At 40.0% G+C, this 27,824-nt stretch overlaps 1 protein-coding gene across 1 annotated transcript; it reads left to right on the top strand.

Annotated features, from left to right (window-relative positions):
- On the top strand, positions 1-25,930 carry si:dkey-177p2.18 (phospholipase B1, membrane-associated). The gene is made up of 16 exons (XM_024422701.2): positions 1-133; positions 787-851; positions 2,157-2,247; positions 3,493-3,551; positions 6,540-6,607; positions 6,845-6,888; positions 7,622-7,742; positions 9,371-9,422; positions 9,949-10,029; positions 10,135-10,200; positions 12,470-12,561; positions 13,361-13,442; positions 14,825-14,926; positions 16,740-16,835; positions 17,336-17,407; positions 25,509-25,930. Exons 1-16 carry the CDS (start codon positions 79-81, stop codon positions 25,668-25,670), a joined length of 1,308 nt encoding a protein of 435 aa, XP_024278469.1. The 5' UTR covers positions 1-78; the 3' UTR covers positions 25,671-25,930.
- The last annotated feature ends 1,894 nt before the right edge of the window (positions 25,931-27,824 follow it).

The raw sequence follows: 27,824 nt of genomic DNA, 5'->3' as shown, positions 1-27,824 counted from the left end.
ATAAGGTTGGCCTCATATAATGGCCGTGCCCTCTGGCCGTGCATCACATTGTGCTGTCCCCACACACCACACGCCACTATGGGGTGGCTTTTGATTGCCGTGGCAACCTGTGCGCTAGTCTCCTCTGCCAAAGGTAAGTGCTGGAACCAGCAGGAGAACAGCATGCACAGAGTCCCTATCTGTGCATATTTCACATTTTACACACACACACACACACACACACACACACACACACACACACACACACACACACACACACACACACACACACACACACACACACACACACACACACACACACAACACATACACACACACACACATACACACACACACACACACACACACATTCCACACATATGTCAGTTACTGTGGCCACATTGTTGGGGCGAGCAGTTTTTTCTGAAAGAGGGGCCTGGCTTGGGTAGGTCGATGTTGGTTTAGATAATGGAGGACCTGTTTAAAAAGGAACATCAGGGATTTTTGGTTTCAAAAGTTAGACATATAAAAGTTTGGCAGCCCGCAGCGGTGATGATGAAGACTACAGAAGTAGATCGTAATCACAACAGAAAAAATATGCTTTCCTCATAACCTGACTTCAGTTTCTCTTGCTCTTTGTATTGGCTGGGTTATGTAAGCACCAGGACAAACTCAGCAGGCAAAACTGGTTGTAATGACATCATAATGATGTCATTTCAACCAGTTTCTGGTTGTTGTTATGACATCATTCCAACCAGTTTTGCCTGCTGGGAAGACACCCCTTCATGGATACTGTCTCCTTCTAAGGCAACAAGTGGTGGTGGCAGTATGAGGAAGGCATACGACACTACAGCCAGGAGGCTCTCCACAAGGTACTGTCCCATTTGACCCTTTTATTATCTTGGTGTAGGATTGGTCTAGGGTGAAGTTGCCCCTAGACGCTGATGTTGGAGCAGTTGTACATTTACATAACTAATGGTTAAGGTTAGGATTGGGGGCAGGGAAGCTGATCCTAGATTTGAACCTAGGGGAAACTTCACGCCAGAGCTTTTATTTTCAGTATGCGCCTTCGTTAACCTTCGGTAATGTAAAGACCTTCATAACACATTCATAGCAATGAATGTAACAAGTTTAAATTCTCTTTCATCAATGGCATTTTGATTGAATGGTTATTTAGTGATTATAAGTGTGTTATGTCATCTCACATCAAGGAGACCTATGCTAGATATTGATCTACAGTATGTTAATTAAGCATTTGTTACCTGACTTAAATTACCTGAAGATACTTTATCGGTCTTTGTGTACATCACTTACACATTGGTATGTGTAGTTGTACATCATGCTACAGTTAAAGGGATAGTTCACCCAAATTGCAAAATGACATATTGGTTTTCTTTCCCTGTAAGCGGTCTATGGACAAGGTATGACAGCAATCCATGCTTTGGTTTGTTTCCTTGGCACTGTTTCCACATGCTTACATTTTAGCATTTGTGCCAAAAATCACATTTAAGTCATTGGACCAATACTAGCATGATTTGAACATGATGTGTGAAAAATGCTCATTTTGGTCCCATGACTTGAATGGGATTTTTGCCACATGCTAAAAAATTAGCATTTGGTAACAGTGCCAGCCACTGCCAGGGAAACTACACCAAAGCATGGATTGCTGTCATAACTTGTACATAGACTGCTTACAGGTTAGGAAAACCAATTTTGTAATTTGGGTGAACTATCTCTTTAATGACATGACTGACTGATTCTGCTATGACTACATGACCTTGGTTGTTTGTTATTCAAGTTAATATTCAGTGTCATGTCAGGTTATCTGAATGTTTGTAGATGTTTGTTCGGTATTGATAGCATTTGACGCACACACACACGCACACACATGCACACACACACACACACACACACACACACACACACACACACACACACACACACACACACACACACACACACACACACACACACACACACACACACAGTTGTATCTTAGAGGTTGGAACATCTTTCTGGTCTGATGTGGATTCTTGTTCCCTTGCAACTCGTATTGGTACCAGGGGACCATCGTTTCCCCCATTATAATCAGAAATATGTACAGACATATTTACTGCGTTCTACTTTCTATCTGTGTATCTATTCTTTTCTCTCCTTCACTCTCATTCTTGTTTCAGGAGTTTCCAGAGAAAACCAGACCGGTGAACTTCACACATTCTCCTTTTCAATGTCCTGACATGAGTCGCTCGCCCGCTGTCCCCTCATCAGGTAAGATGGGACCATCCCATTAGAGTTGATTTAGAAAGTCAATATGTGAACTGATCCCAGGCCAGTCTTATTCTCTAACTTGTAAGCTTGTGGAATCAGGCATCATTGCAAGGCTAGGGTTTTGGGGGCAGATCCTAGACCAGTCCTTAGAGACATCTTCAACTGCCTTCTCTCTGAGTAAATACTGTATGTTAGAGATCATCAACTAGATTTTCTTGAGTGGATGGTCAGGGGCCCGGAACATAATTACAAATAATTTGTAGACTAAATTGATTGCAAAGACGCCCAACAGATATTATATATGACTAAAATGTAATAATTTCAAACCTTGCTTGCATTTGTATATGATCACGTATAGTGCATTCGGAAAGTATTCAGACCAAATACAGGTGTGCCAAGAAGACTCAAGGATGTAAAAACTGACAAAGGTGCTTCAACAAAGTACTGAGTAAAGGATCTGAATACTTAGGTAAATGTGATATTTAAAAAACATTTTTTTATAGGTTTGCAAAATGTATAAAAAACAGTTTTTGTTTTGTCATTATGGGGTATTGTGTGTAGATTGATGAGATGACAAAAACAATTTAATACATTTTAGAATAAGGCTGTAACGTAACAAAATGTGGAAAAATTCAAGGGGTCTGAATACTTTTCCCGAATGCACTGTATATCTCTCTGCTATGCATGTATACTTGGGAATACTTTGGAACAGATTCCAAAATTTGAATCACTTGGAGGTTATTTGCTGGAGTTTTAGTCTTTTGCGTGAAGCAATATTTTAATATATATATTTTGTATTATTATTATTGTTTTTGCACAGTAAACTCGGGGGGCCAGATAAAATCATCCGCGGGCCGCCAGTTGGGGAACCCTGTTGTATGTTTTCCTTGTGGGAGTCGAACAATTGAATCAATGTTGTTAGTGTAATGGTGTTGGATTCATAACCTCCCTCCCCAGCTGTAAATCGAATCACTAGCTTGAAATCGAATCACGCTATTGTATCGCTAGCTTTTCTAGTGTAATAAACAAAGACGTTACCTCTTGTCAAGCATGGTCCCCGGTCCAAGGGGACAAGAAAGGAGGCAAGCACAGTGACACGCCCTCTACAACCTAACATGATATGTGGACAGTGTAGGAGGCCACCTGGGTCAGCAACTTGTGCATTATGGCCGGTCATTATAAATCTCTCTCAATATCCACCAATGTGTCCTCTCTCTTGACTTTGTCTCTCTTCTTGCTCTTTAGTTGAGTTGGTAAAGGCAGCGGACATTAAAGTCATTGCTGCCCTGGGGGATTCTCTGACGGTGAGTTCAACGTTGAGTTTGTCTTAACACAAACACTTTACACTTGACTCTTGACCAGAGTTTTTGGGGCTGTGGGTGTTACTTAAAGGGGTACGTGATTGGTACATCCATTTGTGGACTGCAATGAATGATAAATAGCCATTGATTCTTTAAGAATATAATTTACAAATGCTTCATGTGCTTAGTTTAACAGTCGTGCCCCATCAAAACCCCAAAATATAAGCTCATTTTGCTCCATTGTTTCTAAACAATTAAATTATAAACAAACGTTGTATAGCTTCAAACCATGGTTAAATGTCCAATGCAGAAAATTGCATCTCAATATCTAATCATTTCTGGGAACCAATTAAATACCTTACTGTGATGGTTTTGAATGTAATAAAAAAAGAACAAATTAAAATATATATAAGAACATTTTAGCAAAGACCAATTTGTCAAGCAGGAATTTTGCTAGGACTGTCTGGGAAGGTCTGAGTGGGGAAGGGAAAACTGAAAATTAGCTTTATTGGCAGATGTTTGGAAAAACTCCATCTCAACAAAACCATTATTTTATCTTACACTAGAAGGGCATCATCATCATTTTCACAATTTCACAGTATTATTCCAACCTCACAGTGTGGAAATGTATATGAAATACAGGAAAATCACGTTTTTTGACTGTACTGGGCCTTTAAAACATTAACGTTGATGTCATGGATGGTCAGTCCTCGTGTCCACAGCTCAGTCTATGAAGAGTGGTTACATTTCTCCATCACTATCCCTCAGCTGTTTACCAAAAACAAGTGATGGGGTGGCTGCTTTGTTGTTTTTCTTTTCCTGTATTTCCCCTTTAAAGCAACTGGTGTGTCACCTTTTCGAAACTGAAACTAGTAAATGCGAAACCATGCCGTCTAGCATAATGGAGCAGTTTCACTCAACGCTGCATGGAAATATATGGAAAGTAGTTACTGTAATGAGTTTAACTGAACTGTCTGGACTAGAACAACACAACTAACCAATTCATTTAAAGCTGTTGTGGGCTCAAGACCTCAATGCATTTAAACCATTAAACCACCGCAGGTCAGGGCCATTAGAAATTCTGTTCAGGCCAGTGAGAGAAAAAAAAAGTTAACATTGAACTCCGAATGTTCTAATCGTTCGGGCAGATTGCTTTAATCATAATAGCTGAATTTGCTCATCTTTGCACGTACAGTGCCTTCGGGAAATAATCCTTGACTCCTTGACTTTTTCAACATTTTTTTCAACATTTTGTTATGTTACAGTCTTATTCTAAAATGGATTTAATCATTTTCCCCTCCTCAATCTACACACAATAACCGAAAATTATGACAATGCAAAAATTAGGTTTTTAGAAATTGTTGCTAATTTATGAAAAAATACAATATCAAATTTACATAAGTATTCAGACCCTTTACTCAGTACTTTGTTGAAGCACCTTTGGCAGCGATTACAGCCTCGGGTTTTCTTGGGTATGATGCTACAAGCTTGGCACACCTGTTTTTGAGGAGTTTCTTCCATTCTTCTCTGCAGGTCCTCTCAAACTCTGTCAAGTTGGATGGGGAGTGTTGCTGCACAGCTATTTTCAGGTATCTCAAGAGATGGTAGATCGGGTTTAAGTCCGGACTCTGGCTGGGCCACTCAAGGACATTCAAAGACTTGTCCCAAAGCCACTCCTGCGCTGTCTTGGCTGTGTGCTTAGGATTGTGTGTGGTTGGAAGGTGAACCTTCTCCTCAGTCTGAGATCCTGAGCTCTCTGGAGCAGGGTTTCATCAAGGATCTCTCTGTACTTTGTTCCTTTAATCTTTTCCCCATCCTGACTAGTCTCCCAGTCCCTGCCACTGAAAAACATCCCCACAGCATGATGCTGCCACCATCATGCTTCACCGTAGGGATGTGCCAGGTTTCCTCCAGACGTGACGCTTGACATTCAGGCCAAAGAGTTCACTCTTGGTTTCATCAGACAAGAGAATCTTATTTCTCATGGTCTGAGAGTCTTTAGGTGCCTTTTGGCAAACTCCAAGCAGGCTGTCATGTCCCTTTTACTGAGGAGTGGCTTCTGTCTGGCCACTCTACCATAAAGGCCTAATTGGTGGAGTGCTGCAGAGATGGTTGTCCTTCTGGAAGGTTCTCCCTTCTCCACAGAGGAACTCTAGAGCTCTGTCAGAGTGACCATCTGGTTCTTGGTCACCTCTCTGACCAAGGCCCTTGTCCCCCGATTGCTCAGTTTGGCCGGCTGGCAGGCTCTAGGAAGAGTCTTGGTGGTTCCAAACTTCTTCCATTTAAGAATGATGGAGGCCACTGGGTTCTTGGGGACCTTCAATGCTGGATACATTTTTGGTACCCTTCCCCAGATCTGTGCCTCGACACAATCCTGTTTATGCACTCTACGGGCAATTCCCTCGACCTCATGGTTTGTTTTTTTCTCTGACATGCACTGTCAACTGTGGAACCTTATTTAGACAGTGTGTCCTTTTCCAAATCACGTCCAATCAATTGAATTTACCAGATGTGGACTGCAATGAAGTTGTACAAATATCTCAAGGATGATCAACAGAAACCGGATGCACCTGAGATACATTTTGAGTCTCATAGCAAAGGGTCTGAATACTTACACAAATAAGGTATTTTTAATTTTTAAAGCAATTCCAAAAAATTCGAAAAACCTGTTTTCGCTTTGTCATTATGGCGTATTGTGTGTAGATTTCAGATTTTTCTTAATCCATTTTAGAATAAGGGTTCTGAGTACTTTCCGAAGGCACTGTATGTCAATGCCATAGTTGAATAATCTTTGACCATTCATTGCAGTCATGGCTGTATCATACTGGAAGTTACTGTTTCGATTAACACACTGTAGTTTGCCATTAACAGTTTTGTGGCTACTGTCTCACTTGAAAGGAAAGTGTTATTAATAGGTATAATCATATGACTCACCTTGTGGTTGATTGTTTGATGAATTGCTACATGGACTGTCTCGCCCTCTCTATTCAGACCGCCATAGGTGCCAATGCCACCAACGTCCTTGGGATTCCTATCGAGTTCCGTCACGTGTCATGGAGGTACCCAATTCATTGTCTTTAGATGAGAATATGACAAGAATGATGAGAATAAGAATTGTATCAAGATGACAACTTTCCATAGTAATGTATGCTTTCTTATCCGTTATTTGGGTATTCTGAATGGTAGTTCTCTGTCTAATAATAATCAGTCAATTATTGTCATAATTTGGAAGCAATGCAATTGTTTTGAATGACAACTTAATGACCCTATAGTGGAAAATGTATTGTACCTTGCAGCATCGGGGGCCATGGATCATACCAAGATGTCATTACACTGGCAAGTAAGTGCCTTTCGACTCAAATACCACCTTGAGCCTTGTAGGAACGTTAGTCATTCATTGGCACACATTAATTCTAACCAGACGGAGCTTGGGCAGCCTGGTCCCAGATCTGTTTGTGCTCTTGCCAACTTAATTTCTATAATTGTAAAGCCATAGATAACAAGGAGTGGGTGTAATAGAACAGCAATACTGTCACTCAGGCTTTATCTTGCATTGTTTTTGCCTGGTTATGGTTAGGTTTGAAGTAATAGCAGATCCTTGATCTATGGTTAGAGGCAACATCTACCTTGACGATAGAATGCACAGTGTCCTATCATCCTTCAAATTCTACCTGTGTGAGAGTAAGGTGTAGGGGAAAGTTGCCCCTAGATGCTGATCTGGGGTCAGTTTTGCATTTCCCACACTAATGGTTAAGGTTAGAATTGGCGAGGGAAAGCTTATCCTAGATCTGTATGGAGGGGAAACTTCACCCCAGAGATGGAGACAACGGAGGAGAATGTGCTCAGCTCTAAATCCTCTTGTGTAACCCAATAGAAAGGGTGCTTGGAACCAAAAATCAATCAAATAAAAAAGGCCAGCAATCACTTATATATACAAATATATAATATATATATATATATATATATATATATATATATATATATATATATATATATATATATATATATATATATATATATATATATTTGATTTTCTTTCCCTGTGTGAACCCTCCTTGGCATGTGCGCTCTAGATATCGTAAGGCTATTCAATCCCAATGTGCTTGGTGCTGCACCGGCCAAGACTGTCCATGGAACCTCAGCCCCCCTCAGCGAAACAGGATTCAACCTGGCCGTGACCGGACACAACACCTTGTAAGAAACCACTATGGTGAAATATGCAAATATACTGTCTGTCTGCCAGAGATTTAACCAATGAAAGTGATGCATAGAGTTGCGTGCACTAAAAAGCAAGTTTGTGCCATGGTACTGGCACAATGCTTGTATAACACAGTGGTCTGATGTCTCATAGCATATCTAAACTAACTTTTAAGTGGCTGCAGATTTTAGTTAAATGACACTGCACATTTGAGTTACACTAGTCTCGTGTAGCCATACCTCGAAATCACATTGTTGTCACACCTCGTTTCTTGATGAGGCCAGAGTTACATACACAATCTGACGATTTCAACGATAATATGTGTAGCTGCCTGTGCTACACTCATTTATTTTGTTTCATAACTCATTTCTGTCTGTGTACTTATTGTTCATTTCATTCTCTAACAGCTCAAAATAATCTGATATTTGGGTTGTTCGTTTTAAAGTTTTTCATTTAGACTTTTGAAAATAAGATATATATGGAAAGATGCCACACCTCCTATCCTTGCAATGGTGTCTTCTGTGACGACATGGACAGAGACATTGATGTCTATCTCCATTTTAAAGTAGTCAATTGCTTATTTTTCTACTTCCAAGAGTGTATTGGCAGTTTGTAAATAAACTGAAAAGGTGCACATCACCACCTGTTGTGCTGGATTGTGTATTGTCTGAACCGGTATAAAGCCAAGGTTGGTGATTTACAGCCATTTACAGCTACAGTTATGGAATGTTTGCGCAGGAGTATAATTAATTGGCTGACTCCTCCTGCTGACCTGGAATTAAGGCAGTCTCCAGGGTTGCTCTCTATCCAACTCTATGGTGATACTAGCCTTGACTAACCCTTCTCTGATAATGTTCTGAAAGACTCTAATTTCCCAGTGTTCCTCCTGATAATATTATCTGCCTATTCCATGCGAAGACAGGACATTGTGTCACAGTTTTGACCTTCACTAATATCACAATCAAAATGATTTTATGACACACTCAGTATGATTTTTATGTTATGCACAACTCACGAAATATCAAAATGCTGCAATTTATTATTTATTTTTAAACAACACATTCTACAAACAAACACATTTTATCTGATTCAGCCACTTGTAAATTCAGTATTTCTGGTATTCAATAAAATGTGCAAATGTTCATTCACGTCATTAATACTATTGGAGACATATTTCACATTTAACATGCTTAAAGCTACAGTCTGGGATTTAAAAAACAACAACAAACTGACCACTCTGCCCTTTGTTTTGATTAACAGCTGAGCGATGGGGCTGGAGATATGTAACCACTCTTAAACTCATATATACTATATACTCATAACTCGAGTTGGAGCTATGGATGCCAAGACTGACCAACCATGAGTTCAAAATGATAGTTTACCTAGTTTTGAAACTATACAGTGTTTGCTTACACCAATGTTAAAATAAGCTTCTATTTGGTGTTTGGGTGGGGTAAGACAGTTGAACTAAGCTCATCAGTGTTTATAAGTTACATTCCTGCAATAATCAATGGCTATCATCAATTTAAAATCCCAAAATGAATGTACCAATTGCAGACTGTAACTGGTGCTTTTTGCCTCAGTGTTATGATGTGTATTGTAATGTTGCGTAACTGTCCCTTAGTAATCTACCAGGGCAGACCAGACATCTCATCGACACACTGAGAAACTATGAGGTAAGAACCCCCCTACGTCTCCAACATACTGTATAGGATAAAACCCTGTTATATTCAAACACGTCTGATAACAACTTGTGCTATTTAGACCTTATCACTGAAAAAAATGGTAGCATAGGTTACGGTGTGTTTCTGCTTTAGCCAACTAAAGAAGAGCAGAACTCAAAAATGACACCAGGTGTTTAGAAGTGTGTACCACTCCATCTCATCAGTGCTCTATTTGGTTATGAAGATTATGGTAATAATACATTTGGAAATACCATAAACACACGTGAACTTGGTAATAAATACATTTCAATACCAAACCAAACCTTTGGGGAATCATTATCTTGCCAAAATAAAACAGCTAGACAAACAGACTGGCACCCACCCGGGATTTGATTATGATTACATTTGAGATCAGCAACTCTATTTTCCAACCAATGTCTAAGAATGCTTTATTGATTTGAATAGCAATTGTATTACAGTGGTAAATGAAGTACTGACTGACTAATGTATCCCCTCTTTCATCCCTTTCTTTACCCAGGGCCTGAACTTTGATGAGGACTGGAAGCTACTGACCATTCTCATAGGCATGAACGACATCTGTGATTACTGCAAGGATAAGGTCTGTGTCATTGTAATATGCAGGCTATGCAACTTCATGTGCAATATCATAAAGAACGAGCAAATGTGTTTACTTTGGCGCTTGTTTCAACACTCTCCTTCCCAGGTTCTTTTCTCAGTGGACAATTACATTCACTACATGACGAACTCCTTGGAAATGCTAATGAATGAGGTAACATCGGGAGAGCTCACAAATATTATCTATGCATTTTTTGTATTTTTACAATCCCTTAAAGTGGCAATCGGCAGTTGAAACAACAAAGAAAGCGTGTTCCCCGCCCCTGTTTTGGTAAAAAGATGAGGGATGGCGGTGGAGAAATGCCATCACTCTCAAATTCATAGACAGAGCTATGGATGCCAGTTCTGACCGTCTATGATATAAAAATGATAGTTTTAACGATGTTTTGAGGCTATAGTGTTTGTTTATATTTACCTTGTTTTTAAACATGGGAGAAAAACAAGCTCATATTTTGGGTTCTGATGGGGTACGACAGTTGAGCTAAGCTCAGGAGGTATTATAAGTTATTTTTTTCAAGAATAAGTGGGTACATATCATTAATTGGACGTAGCAACTGCAGATTGCCCATTTAAAGTATACTTCTCAATGGGTCTTCCCTGAATAAATAGGGAAAATACATAGAATACTGTTTTATCACATTATAAATTATGATTTACAACACTTAACACTCAGAATGGTAGAGTATAGGTAAGGGATAATCAACGAGGGGCTATGCGTTCTCTGGAAAATAATGAATGACGTGGAAGGTGTGTTCCAAGATGCGCTAGCGGAGTGGAACTAACCTTCAAAAGAGTTGCATTATTTTCCAGAGAAAGCATAGAGCCCCGAGTTCATTATCCGTTTTATACCATAGCTATAATTTAGCACATGTACGGCTAGAAATGTGTTGATTTGCAGGTAAAAATTTGTTCAACATCCACTGAAGTAGCTAGCAAGTTTACTAGATAACTACATTAGTTGCCTTGTTAGCTAAACAAACAAACTTGCTAGTTTAGCTAACCAAACCATCAGTCCTAGCGTGCTATAACCGCGGAGAGCCTGGATACAGCCCTGTTTTCAACAACGGAGATTTGTATAAACCTTGCAGTCTGTCACTCAGACATTTGCAACATTGTTACAATATTCTAATTCCATCTCCTGCTGTACCATAGTAATGAATCTGTCGGGAGTCAGAATAAGACAGACCAACAGGCAGCTTTTCTCAGTCAATCGAAATCATGAATCAGCTGGCATCATTTTTATGGATACAAAAAAAAAAAAAGATTTGAAAAAAAGTAAAAACGAAACACAGCTAATTTGCAGTCTTTCCAACATCAGTTTGAAGTGATTGTGTTAGTGTGTTGTTGGCTAGGACACTGAACAACAGTGTCCTGATGAGTGAGCACATTTTCTGTGCCAGGTAAAATTGCACCTCATTAGCTCATTGTTATGGATTTATCCAAATAGATGTCACTAGAAAACAGTTTATGCAAATGCAGCTACTTTGCTGTTATTCTGGCTGCACTATTTGACGTGACTGTAAATTAGTTGTAGTTGGCTAGCTAGCAAGCAAGGGATAAGAATATGACATTTTTAGTGAAAATATGTTAATCGTTATTTGAATATGTTGGTAAACCATTGTATAAAAGTGCCTCCCGAGTGGCGCGGTGGTCTAAGGCACTGCATCGCAGTGCTAGCTGTGCCACTAGAGATCCTGGTTCAAGTCCAGGCTCTGTCACAGCTGTCTGCGACTGGGAGATTTATGGGGCGGTGCACAATTTGCCCAGCGCCGTCCAGGTTAGGGCAAGGTTTGGCCGGCAGAGATGTCCTTGTCCCATCACGCTCTAGCAACTCTTCTGGCGGGCCGGGCGCAATGCACGCTGACACGATCACCAGGTGTACAGTGTTTCCTCTGGTGCGGAGGACGCACGGCTCTCGACCTTCGTCTCTCCCAAGTCCGTACGGGAGTTGCAGCAATGGAACAAGACTCTAAAGACTCTACCAATTGGATACCACGAAATTGGGGTAAAAGTTATTAAGAACTGATAATGCCCTCAAAGCTGGTTTTTGGAGGAGATATTGCCAAGACTTTGCTTCAAACACCGGCTTCTCGTGCATTATCATACAACGGGTTATTCAAACAATGATTGACATATTAGAATTAAAAACGTTATTTGGATTAATTTATTCATACTATTTTATAATTTCACAAGAAATGATCCCGCCACAAATCTATGGTTGCTACCCAAGCCGGCTGGTCGTTCGTTCTATTGGTTCGGTTGCCAGAGACGCGACCCAGTCGTTCAGTCTTTTTGTTCTGGAACCGGCTGGAATGTGGTTTTAACCAGCATTCAGCATTCAGGATTAGACCTGGCAACATTTGCATTTCTCTTTGTTGCGGTCATAGAAATAGAATGATTCTAATTCTATGGTTGCGGTCTAGGTTCCCCGTATGATTGTGAATGTAGTTCAAATCCTGCCCATGGAAACCTTGAGGCAGGTCCAGAGGCCCACCCCAGGCTGCCTGCTCCAACGGTGAGTGACCTGGCTTTGACCTTTGACCTTAGAATGCAACCACTATGCACTACAGTGTACATTTTAGGACACCCTCAGCCTACTACGGTGTACATTTAGAGCACCCTCAAGCCTCTCGCCTCACCCCTCCTTGAGCCAATTGTCCAAATCTCCTTGAAATGTAAACCATAATGAACACAGTCACTCTTCCCTTGCACCTACATCATTTTGAAAATATTTTCAACTCTTTCCTTACGAGGTCTGGAGACTACTGGTTTTCTGTTCTACCTGATAATTAACTGCACCCACCTGGTGTCCCAGGTCTAAATCAGTCCCTGATTAGAGGGCAACAACAAAAACAATAGAGTGGGACCGGCTTCGAGGTCCAGAGTTGAGTTTGAGGGCTCTAGGGGCTCCCAATAAGCATCAAATGTAGACTCTGCAATATGGCATTGTCAGGTTACAGCAGGCCAACTTCTGATGGTATTTTTGTCTCTTCCCAATGTTTATGTTCCTTTAAGGAGGGAACAAATTAAGACGAGCCAATAATGGCAATCGTGGCAGATTTGAAATATTGTTGTGATCAACTCGCTCTATTGTGTATGATGATGTCGCTTATGTGGGACCCCACGTCAATATTTGAAAGATCTGTAGGATGCCCTGAATTGTTATGTAACCGAGTTGGATCCTAGGGTCATTCTCATTAGAACACACCGTAGCAAAATGTTTCACAGCGTTTCTTATTGGTAGAAGTTTAGAAGGTACCACATTTCGGGCCTATTGAACATGACCTTGATTCTTGACCCATCATTTGTCCCAGATCATTCTGTTCCTGCCTTATCAAGCCCGGGGCTGGTTCCCCTGAACTGAAGGAGCTAGTGGAGATCAACCTAGAGTTTCAGGTGGGTGGCCTAGCGGTTAATGTCACCACCTACAGCACAGAAACCTATCTGTGTCGGCAGACCTGGGTTTCAAAAATGGAAAAAATCTATTCATTTACTTTATCTGTGCCTGTTTGAACCTGCCCGGCTTAATAAACTAATAGAAAAGACCCAAACCTGCAAAAACCCTCCCATCTGGCACTCCAGGCAGACTCTTTAAAAGATCTTTAACAGATCCTTTGAGTATTTGAAACGTAGCCCGAGGGCACTGACCGACGTCCATGGACATTGAAAAGTAGTGTAAATTTGCTTAGTCTCCCCTGGCCTTGATTTCCACCCCATTCACAGACGTGTTTTCAACGTCCCCAGCCGTTCATTTCTGGTCTGGTTCGGACCGGACCAAATCTGATCCAATTTCATTCCACCATCTACAGATGTCTGGGATGGACCCAACTTGATTTGGCCCAAATAGACATCTATAGTTGTTTAAGATTTGGCCCAAACATAGAAGTCCATAATTGGTTCAGATTTGATCCGGACTGGACTTGATTTTGACCAAACATAAACAAGTTTGGACAGCATAGTATAGGAGTACAAAACAGTAGACCACAGCAGAGTACAGGACAGCAGAGTACAGGACAGTAAAAAAAAGTAGTATAGTTCAGTACAGTAGAGTATAGTACAGTATAATGTAATGTATTGTACCTGACTATACCCTACTGTACTGTACTACACTGCATTCTACTGTACTCTACTGTGCTCTACTGTACTGTGCTATACTGTCCAAACTTGTGAAACATAGATGTCTATGATTGGTTCAGATAAGGTCCGGACTGACCAAATGTGGTCTTGTTTGGAAAGCGGAGCTCATTAAAATAATACCCTGTGTTAATTTTTGCATTTACATTTGTCATTTAGCAGACACTCTTATCCAGAGTGACATTCTACTAAGGTAGATAAACAACCACATATCACAGTCATAACAAGAAAAAAGTTTCTGAAACCGTTACTGAGATTGTTAATGTAGTTGAAGTGTTCTTCTGTGTGTTTCTTTCTGTTGGTCTGGAAACTTTAAACTTGACCACTACCAGTTCTTAAGCTTTGGAAAAAGCTAACATAAATACATGTGACAGATGGGAGCAATAATAAATATTCCGTACTGCAATCTTCAGTTATTTCCATTTTCCTATTTTAATAAACATTTTGGAAAGTGAAATAATGATTTCTTCATTGACATGTAGTTTTATCAATGTCAACTTCCGTAAAAAATACTTATTTTGAATGTCCGGAAAAAAACGTATTTTATACGTCTGGAAAATACGTCTTTTCAATGTCTGACCTCACAGCAGTGTGCATATTTCTGTTCTAGCCCTACTCTAACACACACCTCGTTAACTCTCCAGAAACGTCTGGAGCAGCTCCTCCACAGCGATAGCTTCTTCAGGGAGGACTTTGCCGTTGTTCTCCAGCCCTTCATGAAACAAGCAGACCCTCCTCGCCTCCCGGTAAAGTCTCTTGGCTTTTATCTGGAATCCTTTTGCTATTTCAAGCCTGTTTCAATATATATATAAATATATATATATATATATATATATATATTTATGAGCTATGCGTGATTATCTCACATAGTTTATACATACAGTACCAGTTAATAGTTTGGACACACCTACTATTCCAGGGTTGTTCTTTATTTTTACTATTTTCCACATTGTAGAATAATAGTGAAGACATCAAAACTATGAAATAACACATATGGAATCATTTTGTAACCAAAAAAGTGTTAAACATTTCAAAATATATGTTCTATTTTAGATTCTTCAAAGTAGCAACCCTTTCCATTGATGACAGCTTTGCACACTCTTGGCATTCTCTCAACCAGCTTCACCTGGAATGCTTTTCCAACCGTCTTGAAGGAGCTCCCAAATATGCTGACCACTTGTGGCTGTTTTTCATAAGATGCTTTTCCCAAACCTCTCAATTGGGTTGAGGTCGGGTGATTGTGGAGGCCAGGTAATCTGATGCAGCTCTCCATCGCTCTCCTTCTTGGTCAAATAGCCCTTACACTGTCTGGAGGTGTGATAGTCAATTTTCCTGTTGAAAAACAAATTATAGTCCCACTAAGCACAAACCAGATGGGATGGCGTAACTCTGCAGAATGTTGTGGTAGCCATGCTGGTTAAGTGTGCCTTGAATTCTAAATGAATCACAGACAGTGTCACCAGCAAAACACGACCACATCATCACACCTCCTCCTCCATGCTTCACGGTGGGATCCACACATAAGGAGATCATCCGTTCACTTACTCTGCGTCTCACAAAGACACGGCAGTTGGAACCAAAAATGTCACATTTGGACTAATCAGACCAAAGGACAGATTTCCACCAGTCTAATGTCCATTGCTTGTGTTTCTTGGCCTAAGCAAGTCTCTTCTTCTTATTGGTGTCCTTTAGTAGTGGTTTATTTGCAGCAATTTGACCATGAAGGCCTGATTCACGCAGTCTACTCCGAACAGTTGATGTTGAGATGTGTCTGTTACTTGAGCTCTGTGAAGCATTTATTTGGGCTGCAATCTGAGGTGCAGTTAACTGTAATTAATTTATAATCTGCAGCAGAGGTAACACTGGGTCTTCCTTTCCTGTGGCGGTCCTCCTGAGAGCCAGTTTCATCATAGAGCTTGATGGATATTGCGACTACACTTTAATTAAGAAATGTTCAAGTTCTTGAAGTTTTCTGCATTGACTGAACTTCATGTCTTAAATAAATTACGGACTGTAATTTCTCTTAGCTTATTTGAGCTGTTCTCGCCATAATATGGACTTGGTCTTTTATCAAATAGAGCTATCTTCTGTATACCACCCCTACCTTATTACAACACAACTAATTTGCTCAAAGGGAAAAAAAATCCACAAATTAACTTTTAACAAGGCACACTTGTTAACTGAAATGCATTCCTGGTGACTACCTCATGAAGCTGTTTGAGAGAATGCCAAGAGTGTGCAAAGCTGTCATCAAGGTAAAGGGTGGCTACTTTGAAGAAAAATATATTTTGATTTGTTTAACACTTTTTTGGTTACTTCCATATGTGTTATTTCATAGTTTTGATGTCTTCACTATTATTCTACAATGTAGAAAATAGTAAAAATAAAGAAAAACCCTGGAATGAGTAGGTGTGTCCAAACTTTTGACTGACACTGTATATAAAAGACTATGTGAGAAAATCATGCATGGTAACACATTCACAGAGACATTTATGTGAGAATAGTTTAAATTATTCCCATGACCTGTCACTGTTGTGATGTTTGTGTCTCTCCGAACAGAATGGCAAGATCGACATGACCTTTTTCACCCATGACTGCTTTCACTTCACCATAAAGGGCCATGAGGAGCTAGCTAAGGGACTGTGGAACAACATGGTGAGCGCTACATAATGCTAACAGGATGCTAACAATATGCTAATATCTAGCTAGCAGGGTCAAAGGTCATGAGCATTGCTCATACAATTTCTCCATTCAGTCTGCTACTAATGACTGGTATTAATTATGTCACTTTGGCTGAGTGAAGGCTGGTAATTAGTCCTACTGCAGATGTTTCATTCCTGGAAAGGTCTAAAAATGAAAGATGCCACGATCCCGTTGTCAGACATACTACAATCCAAAACCATGACACATCAACAAAGAAGAGGGACAGTGGCTGATTCTGAATTGAATTGTGTTGATTTATGAGCCTTTCTATTGAAAGGTCAGAATTATCCCAACACCCTTTTAAATACATGCTGATTGTAACTCCATACACTGCATATGTGTAATTGTTCATGGAGTATTTTGAAGGGAGCTTGACAAGAAATAACAGAAAGGTACAATAGTTGAAACATTAGCGATGTCACCATCAGATGTTTCTTATCTAATTTCCCCAGTTCCAGCCAGAGGGAGGGAAGTTTATGGTGCCAAGCTTTTCTGACCCCATCGAGCTCATCTGCCCACCGATGGTAAGACCTGAGCTGTGACTGAGTGTCCTTTGTTTGTATTTGATACCATTATATATATATATATATACATACAGTTGAAGTCGGAAGTTTACATTTAAACTCAGTTTTTCACAATTCCTGACATTTAATCCTAGTACAAATTCCCCGTTTTAGGCAGTTAGGATCACCACTTTATTTTAAGAATGTGAAATGTCAGAATAATAGTAGAGAGAATGATTTATTTCAGCTTTTATTCCTATCATCACATTCCCAGTGGGTCAGAAGTTTACATACACTCAATTAGTATTTGGTAGCATTGCCTTTAAATTGTTTAACTTGGGTCAAACGTTTCGGGTAGCCTTCCACAAGCTTCCCACAATTGTTGGGAAGCTGGGTGAATTTTGTCCCATTTCTTCTGACAGAGCTGATGTAACTGAGTCAGGTTTGTAGGCCTCCTTGCTTCCACACGCTTTTTCAGTTCTGCCCACACATTTTCTATAGGATTGAGGTCAAGGCTTTGTAATGGCCACTCCAATACCTTGACTTTGTTGTCCTTAAGCCATTTTGCCACAACTTTGGAAGTATGATTGGGGTCAAAGTCCATTTGGAAGACCCATTTGCATCCAATCTTTAACTTCCTGACTGATGTCTTGAGATGTTGCTTCAATATATCCACATAATTTTCCATCCTCGTGATGCCATCTATTTTGCGAAGTGCACCAGTCCCTCCTGCAGTAGAGCACCCCCCCCCACATCATGCTGCCACCCCCGTGCTTCACGGTTGGGATGGTGTTCTTCGGCTTGCATGCCTCCCCCTTTAACCTCCAAACATGATGATGGTATTATGGCCAAACAGTTCTATTTTTGTTTCATCAGACCAGAGGACATTTCTCCAAAAAGTACGATCTTTGTCCACATGTGCAGTTGCAAACCGTAGTCTGGCTTTTTTATGGGGGTTTTGGAGCTGTGGCTTCTTCCTTGCTGAGCGGCCTTTCAGGTTATGTCAATATAGGACTCGTTTTACTGTGGATATAGATACTTTTGTACCTGTTTCCTCCAGCATCTTCACAAGGTCCTTTTCTGTTGTTCTGAGATCGATTTGCACTTTCGCACCAAGTTACGTTCATCTCTAGCAGTCAGAATGCATCTCCATCCTGAGCGATATGACGGATGGGTGGTCCCATGATGTTTATACTTGCGTACTATTGTTTGTACAGATGAATGTGGCACCTTCAGGCGTTTGGAAATTGCTCCCGAGGATGAACCAGACTTGTGGAGGTCTAAAAAAAAATTATTGGCTGTTTTCTTTTGATTTTCCCATGATGTCAAGCAAAGAGGCACTGAGTTTGAAGGTAGGCCTTGAAATACATCCACAGGTACACCTCCAATTGACTCAAATTATGTCAATTAGCCTATCAGAAGCTTCTAAAGCCATGATATAATTTTCTGGAATTTTCCAAGCTGTTTAAAGGCACAGTCAACTTAGTGTATGTAAACTTCTGACCCACTGGAATTGTGATACAGTGAATTATAAGTGAAATAATCTGTCTGTAAACAATTGTTGAAAAAATTACTTGTGTCATGCACAAAGTAGATGTCCTAACCGACTTGCCAAAACTATAGTTTGTTAACAAGAAATTTGTGGAGTGGTTGAAAAACGAGTTTTAATGACTCCAACCTAAGTGTATGTAAACTTCCGATCTCAACTGTGTGTGTGTGTATATATATATATATATATATATTACAGACTATATTATGTTACGATAAGAGAATGGAAGTAGGAATAGGATACTATTCAAATCAAAGTTTATTGGTCACGTACACAGTTTAGCAGATGTTACTAGCTGTTAAAAATGCAGTGAAATGTCAAACTACACAAATAATAATGAAAAAAAAAAAACACAAAAAATGATTGTGAAATTTCAGAATGAATCCAATTAACCAAAATACTGTAGCACTGTAACAGTAAGCCAAATGCAATCTATTTGTATATACACCGGATTAATTTACACAGATATAATATGTACAGTAGTAGATATATTAGAGTGAGGTATCCAGTATATAAATGAATACAGTATATACACAAATGCAGTGTGTATAAGCAGGGTAACTGAAATGCAATGTACAGTAGTAGAAATAATAGAAGGAACATGTTGAGAATACTGCATTTAAATACAGTACAAAATCCCATGGCAAAATAGATAGAATTGTAGGGATTTAGCTTCCAGACCAGAGAATACAGTGGCAAGAAAAAGTATGTGAACCCTTTGGAATTACCTGGATTTCTGCATAAATTGGTTATCAAATTTGATCTGATCTTCATCGAAGTCACAACAATAGACAAACATGGTGTGCTTAAACTAATAACACGCAAAGTATTGTATTTTTCTTGTCTATATTGAATACATAATTTAAACATTCACAGTGTAGATTGGAAAAAGTATGTGAACCCCTAGACGTCAGCTAACCTGGAGTCCAATCAATGAGACGAGATTGGAGATGTTTGTTAGAGCTGCCTTGCCCTATAAAAAACACTCACAACATTTGAGTTTGCTATTCACAAGAAGTATTGCCTGATGTGAACCATGCCTCGAACAAAAGAGACCTCAGAAGTCCTAAGATGAAGAATTGTTGACTTGCATAACGCTGGAAAGGGTTACAAAATATCTCTAAAAGCCTTGATGTTCATCAGTCCACGGTAAGACAAATTGTCTATAAATTCAGAAAGTTCAGCACTGTTGCTACTCTCCCTAGGAGTGGCCGTCCTGCAAAGATGACTGTAAGAGCACAGCGCAGAATGCTCAATGAGGTTATGAAGAATCCTAGTGTCAGCTAAAGACTTACAGAAATGCTAACATCTCTGTTGACGAGTCTACGAAACGTAAAATACTAATCAAGAATGGTGTTCATGGGAGGCCACCACGAAAGAAGCCACTGCTGTCTAAAAAAAAACATTGCTGCACATCTGAAGTTTGAAACTACAGTTGAGTTGTTTGGAAGGAACACTCAACACTATGTGTGGAGAAAAAAAAGCACAGCACACCAACATCAAAACCTCATCCCAACTGTAAATTATGGTGGAGGGAGCATCATGATTTGGGGCTGCTTTGCTGCCTCAGGGCCTGGACAGCTTGCTATCATCGACGGAAAAAGGAATTCCCAAGTTTATCAAGACATTTTGCAGGAGAAGGCTATCTGTCTGCCAATTGAAGCTCAACAGAAGTTGGGTGATGCAACAGGACAACGACCCAAAACACAGAAGTAAATCAACAACAGAATGGCTTCAACAGATGAAAATCCACCTTATGGAGTCCTGACCTCAACCTGATTGAGATGCTGTGGCATGACCACGAGAGCAGTTGACACCAGACATCCCAGGAATGTAACTGAAATGAAACAGTTTTGTGAAGAGGAATGGTCTAAAATTCCTCCTGACCGTTGTGCACGTCTGATCCGCAACTACAGAAAACGTTTGGTTGAGGTTATTGCTGCCAAAGGAGGGTCAACCAGTTATTAAATCCAAGGGTTCACATACGTTTCCCACCCTGCACTGTGAATGCTTACACAGTGTGTTCAATAAAGACAAGAAAACGTATAATTGTTTGTGCGTTATTAGTTTAAGCAGACTGTGTTTGTCTGTTGTTGTGACCTAGATGAAGATCAGATACAATTTTATGACCAATTTATGCAGAAATCCAGGTATTTCCAAAGAGTTCACATACATTTTCTTGCCACTGTATGTGTATGTGAATGGTGTGCATAGACAGTATGGACAGTATGTGAATAGAAAGGTGTGTACAGTAGTAGTTGCATAGGATGAGCCATGACAATAATACAGTATATACATACAGTGCATTCAGAAAGTATTCAGACCCCTTGACTTTTTCCACGTTGTTACGTTACAGACTTATTCTAAAATGGATTAAAGAGAACATTTACATCATCAATATACACCCAATACGCCATAATTACAAAGCAAAAAAAGGGTTTTTAGGACTTGGCACCTGTATTTGGGAGTTTTTCCCCATTTCTTCTCTGCAGATCCTCTCAATCTGTCAGGTTGGATGGGGAGCATCGCAGCACAACTATTTTCAGGTCTCTCCAGAGATGTTCGATGTCCAGGCTCTGGCTGGGCCACTCAAGGACATTCAGAGACTTGCTTAGGGTCGTTGTCCTGTTGGAAGGTGAGCTTTCGCCCCCAGTCTGAGGTCCTGCCCACTCTGGAGCAGGTTTTCTTCAAAGATCTCTCTGTACTAAGCTCCGTTCATCTTTCTCTCGATCCTGACTAGTCTCCCAGTCCCTGCCTCTGAAATCCATCCCCACAGCATGATGCTGCCACCACCATGCTTCACCGTAGGGAAGGTGACAGGTTCCTCCAGACGTGACTCTTGGTATTCAGGTCAAAGAGTTCAATCTTGGTTTCATCAGACAAGAGAATCTTGTTTCTCATGCTCTGAGAGTCTTTAGGTGCCTTATGGCAAACTCGAAGACGGCTGTCATGTGCCTTCTACTGAGGAGTGGCTTCAGTCTGGCCACTCTACCAGAAAGGCCTTATTGGTGGAGTGTTGCAGAGATGGTTGTCCTTCTGGAAGGTTCTCCCATCTCCATAGAGGAACTCTGGAGCTCTGTCAGAGTGACCATTAGATTCTTGGTCACCTCCCTGACCAAGGCCCCGATTGCTCAGTTTGGCCGGGCGGCCAGTTCTAGGAAGAGTCTTGATGGTAACAAACTTCTTCCATTTAAGAATGATGGAGGCTACTATGTTCTTGGGAACCTTCAATGCTGCACAAATTTGTTGGTACCCTTCCCCAGATATGTGCCTTGACACAATCCTGTCTCTGAGATCTACGGACAATTCCTTTGACCTCGTGGCTTGGCTTTTGCTCTGACACGCACTGTCAACTGTGGGACCTTATATAGACAGTTGTGTGCCTTTTCAAATCATGTTCAATCAACTGAATTTACCACAGGTGGACTCCAATCAAGTTGGAGAAACATCTCAAGGATGATCAATGGAAACAGGATGCAACTGAGCTCAATTTCGAGTTTCATACCAAAGAATCTGAACACTTATATAAATACGGTTTTTATTTTGTATACATTTGCAAAACATTTGCTTTGTCATTATGGGGTATTGTGTGTAAATATACACTACCGTGAAAAAATTGGGGACACTTAGAAGTTTCCTTGTTTCTGAAAGAAAAGCACATTTTTTGTCCATTAAAATAACATAAAATGTATCAGAAATACAGTGTAGACATTGTTAATGTCCATAGACTGCTTACAGGGCAAGGAAACCAATATGTTTTTGGAATTTGGGTGAACCATCCCTTTAAAGACATTACCACAAATCACTAGCTGGCTACCACCCAGTTACTCAACCCTGCACCTTAGAGGCTGCTGCCCTATATACATAGACATGGAATCACCGGCCACTTTAATAATGTTTACATACTACTTTACTCATCACATATGTATACTACTGTTCAAAAGTTTGGGGTCACTTAGAAATGTCCTTGTTTTTTTCATAAAAATGTTTGTCCATTAAAATAACATCAAATTGATCAGAAATACAGTGTAGACATTGTTAAAACCTCTCTAGGGTAGCGTCCCACCTCGTCAACAGCCAGTGAAACTGCAGGGCGCCAAATTCAAAACAACACATATCCCATAATTAAAATTCCTCAAACATACATGTATTTTACACCATTTTAAATATACACTTGTAAATCCAGCCACAGTGTCAGATTTCAAAAAGGCTTTACGACGAAAGCAAACCAAACGATTATGTTAGGTCAGAGCCAAGTCACATAAAAACACAGCCATTTTTCCAGCCAAAGAGAGGAGTCACAAAAAGAAGAAATATAGATAAAATGAATCACTAACCTTTGATGATCTTCATCAGATGACACTCATAGGACTTCATGTTACACAATACATGTATGTTTTGTTCGATAAAGTTCATATTTATATACAAAAATCTGAGTTAACATTGGCACGTTATGTTCAGTAGTTCCAAAACATCCAGTGATTTTGCAGAGAGCCACATCAATTTACAGAATAATAAACATTGCTAAAAGATACTGTTATGCATGGAATTTTAGATCCACTTCTTCTTAATGCAACTGCTGTGTCAGATTTTTTTAAAACTTTACGGAAAAAGCAAACCATGCAATAATCTGAGTACGGCGCTTAGACGACAAATCAAGCCAAACAGATATCCGCCATGTTGGAGTCAACAGAAGTCAGAAATAGCATTATAAATATTCACTTACCTTTGATGATCTTCATCAGAATGCACTCCCAGGAATTCCAGTTCCACAATAAATGTTTGTTTTGTTCGATAATGTCCATCATTTATGTCGAAATACCTCATTTTTGTTTTGCGCGTTCAGTACACAATCCAAACTCACGATTCACGATCACTAGAGGCAGACGGAAAGTCAAAAAGTTCCATTACAGTCCGTAGAAACATGTCAAACGATGTATAGAATGAATCTTTAGAATGTTTTTATCATAAATCTTTCCAACCGGAGAATTCCTTTGTCTGCAGAAATGCAATGGTACTCAAGCTAAATCTCACGTGAACGCGCGAGGCTTGTGGCTCTCTGGCAGACCTCTGACTCATTCACCCCCACTTCACAGTAGAAGCATCAAACAAGGTTCTAAAGACTGTTGACATCTAGTGGAAGCCTTAGGAAGTGCAATATGACCCCGTAGACACTGTATTCGATAGGGCAAGAGTTGAAAAACTACAAACCTCCAGATTTCCCACTTCCTGGTTGGATTTTTTCTCAGGTTTTTGCCTGCCATATGAGTTCTGTTATACTCACAGACATCATTCAAACAGTTTTAGAAACTTCAGAGTGTTTTCTATCTATCCAACTAATTATATTGATATTCTATCTTCTATGGCTGAGTAGCAGGCAGTTTAATTTGGGCACACTTTTCATCCAAAATTCCCAATGCTGCCCCCTACCCTAGAGTATTTAATGTTGTAAATGACTATTGTAGCTGGAAACGGCTGAATTTTAATGGAATATCTACATAGGCGTACAGAGGCCCATTATCAGCAACCATCACTCCTGTGTTCCAATGGCACATTGTTTTATCTAATCCAAGTTTATCATTTTAAAGGGCTAATTGATCATTAGAAAACCCTTTTGCAATTATGTTAGCACAGCTGCAAACTGTTGTGCTATTAAAGAAGCAGTAAAACTGTCCTTCTTTAGACTAGTTGAGTATCTGGAGCATCAGCATTTGTGTGTTCGATTACAGGCTCAAAATGGACTTTCTTCTGAAACTCGTCAGTCTATTCTTGTTCTGAAAAATGAATGCTATTCCATGTGAGAAATTGCCAAGAAACTGAAGATCTCATACAACGCTGTGTACTACTCCCTTCACAGAGCAGCACAAACTGTCTCTAACCAGAATAGAAAGAGGAGTGGGAGGTCCCGGTGCACAACTGAGTAAGAGGACAAGTATATTAGAGTGTCTAGTTTGAGAAACAGACACCACACAAATCCTCAACTGGCAGCTTCATTCAAAAGTACCCGCAAAACACCAGTCTCAATGTCAACAGTGAAGAGGCGACTCCGGGATGCTGGCCTTCTAGGCAGAGTTCCTCTTCCAGTGTCTGTGTTCTTTTGCCCAACTTAATCTTTTATTTTTATTTGCCAGTATGAAATATGTATTTTTCTTTGCAACTCTTTCAAAAACAAGGAAGTGTCTAAGTGACCCCAAATTGTTGAACGGTTGTGAATATTTAATACATTTTAGAATACGACTGTAATGCAACAAAATGTGGATCAAGTCAAGGGGTTAGAATACTCTTTGAATGCACTGTATAAAGTGGGTAAAATAATATGTAAAAATTTTTAAAGTGACAAGTGTTCAATGACTATATGTACATAGGGCAGCAGTCTCTAAGGTGCAGAGTTGAGTACCGGGTGGTAGCCGGCTAGTGACAGTGTCTAAGGTTCAGAGCAGGCTACTGGGAGGAGGCCGGCTAGTAATGAATGTTTAACAGTCTGATGGCCTGGAGATAGAAGCTGTTTATCAGTGACCTCAAATATATTGTTTACCAATTTCTTTCGTGACTAAAGCTATTTTGGATGTTTAGGATCACCCCTACATCTACACCCGACCTGCCAAAAGAGGCCAGTCCACCATACCCGTTGTCCCCAGGTCGGCTATTCCAACGCGGGAAACCCTTCTTCTGTCTCACCTTGTGGTCCTGGCTGGTATTCTGTCCTGGGCCATCACTGCTTTAGCCTCTCTATAACACTAATAAACGTATACGTGGGGTCAATATAGATAATATTATGGTTGCAGTTGTAATGATTGTGGGTGTTTTCTTTGTTGCTGCCATACCTGCATTGTCAAGTATTGAACACAAGAGGGCCCACTGACCCTGGGCCTCTACCAACCCCTGTGTTCTGTGACCATAGAGAATGATAGAGGCCTCTAGTGGCCAAAAGGTCTTATAAGCTTGGGCAGCGCCATTGAGGTCTTCTACCATTTTCATGTAGACAACTGGCTGATCCCTCCTGGTGACCCTGTTGGAGTCATGTCCAACCGGGTCATCAGGAGGAATCAGCTAATCGTGAAGAAGAAAATTGACTACTTCAAAATGGATATGCCCATGCTGTCACAGACACTATAATGGCACAGATACAAATATGAGTTCTCTATCTATCTCTATGGCTGTGACTGAGAAGACAAAAATACCAACAATGGAAATCTGATATTGGAGGTGGACGCGATATGTCAGTGCAATCTGTGCGTGTTGGTGACGTCCAATACACACAGAATGACACAAGCTGCTTTAGAAATCTATCTATCTATCATTGAGAGGGGGATGGGACTGTCAATAGGCATTGTGATTTTCCCCTGTGCTTTGGCAGAGCCTGTTGATCATTCATCTAATTGTGAACCTCTTCTACAATAACAATCCACACCAAACAAAAAGGCCAGGTGATGGCTAAATTTAGCTCATCATGTTGTTTCAATGGGTTTGCTCTGAGGCTAATTATTTGAGCATTTTCTGTTTCCTTTAGACTAGAATAGCAAGAACCGCATAATAAACATTGAGTTGCATTGAGAGTATAATGGGCTGGCTCTGAAAAGAACATATTTAAGTGAACATGTAAACTGTGAGGTGTCCCATAGGCTGTAGGCATGGGATAATTGGTTTTTCAACGGGTAACCTTGTGTATCTGTTTTAAAGGGCAATAAACAGTTTGGCAATTCAACTCATGGAAAGTGTCTTACTGGTCATTTCTATAACATTAGTATAACAAATACTACATTTAATTTGGTAAAATGAATAAAGGTTGATGTATTTCTCATATTTGCCATGATTATTAGGCCTAATAGTCTTCTTTGTAACTGACCTTTTTGACAATTTATCTTGGTTGGTTCTACGTAACTGTCATTATTGCCATCAGCGTAAGTGTTTCAGTGGATTTAATAATGACTTGCGTTCATTGTAAACCCTGTTTTTGTGCAAACACAACCTTACAATCATTTGATACAGGACAAACACAGGTCCACCTCTGACGCAAAACTGCCTTTATTAGTTCTAAGAAAGCACTCTGATTGAGCTCTCGGAGTGCTGTGCAATAGGAAATTTGAGCCTGCAAACACTGCTGAATGTCCGTACGTCTATTTCTAGCTTCTCATTAAATTGTCCTTCTTTTCTGGTGAAAGAGGTGGAAAGAGTAACAGGATTCACAATCTAAGCACCCAATTCATCAAAGATTTTAGTCATGCAGCAGGAACGGTGAAGAGGTCGAAACAGTGCAAAATATTTGTAATTGATGTATGGACTTGTATACTGTATGTTGGAGGCCTATATAAAATGCACTTCATTATCCCCTTTCCACTCTTAAAAATACTGCCACTCAGCCCAACCTGGTCTCAGAGCATTTAGCATTCTTCTGTATGCAGATCCAAGACACTCCATTTAGTGTGATATGTTACTTTCGTATGGTATGTAGTCATTTGCGGATGTCCATCACCTATTTCCTATGATATGTTACGAATTACAATTTGCATTATATGTTACGAATTTGCAAAACGTACAATATGTTACGAATTACAATTTGCATTATATGTTACGAACTTGCAAAACGTACAATATGTTACGAATTTGCAAAACGTACAATATGTTATGAATTTGCTAAATGTATGATATGTTAGAAATTCTTGCTTGGTGGCAAACGTTAGCTAGCTGGCTAACTTTAGCAAGTCTAGGAGTTAGGGTTAGGATTTAGGGGTTAGGGTTAAGTTTAGGAGTAAGGTTAAAGGATTAAGGTTAGGGTTAGGAGAAGGGTTAGCTAACATGCTAAGTAGTTTCAAAGTAGCTAAAAAGTAGTATTTTGTTGAAAAGTTGCTAATTAGTTGAAATTGTGTGTGATGAGATTTGAACTCGCAA

This window comes from Oncorhynchus tshawytscha, linkage group LG05 (assembly GCF_018296145.1).
Source record: "Oncorhynchus tshawytscha isolate Ot180627B linkage group LG05, Otsh_v2.0, whole genome shotgun sequence".
In the NCBI taxonomy this organism is placed as follows: domain Eukaryota; kingdom Metazoa; phylum Chordata; class Actinopteri; order Salmoniformes; family Salmonidae; genus Oncorhynchus; species Oncorhynchus tshawytscha.
This window is presented reverse-complemented; position numbering and strand designations above follow the sequence as displayed.

Coding starts and splice junctions, on each gene's coding strand:
- si:dkey-177p2.18 (XM_024422701.2), top strand. CDS start 79: ATGGGGTGGCTTTTGATTGCCGTGGCAACCTGTGCGCTAGTCTCCTCT. Junction 10,030..10,134: donor GTGATTACTGCAAGGATAAG/GTCTGTGTCATT, acceptor TCTCCTTCCCAG/GTTCTTTTCTCAGTGGACAA. Junction 13,443..14,824: donor AGATCAACCTAGAGTTTCAG/GTGGGTGGCCTA, acceptor TTAACTCTCCAG/AAACGTCTGGAGCAGCTCCT.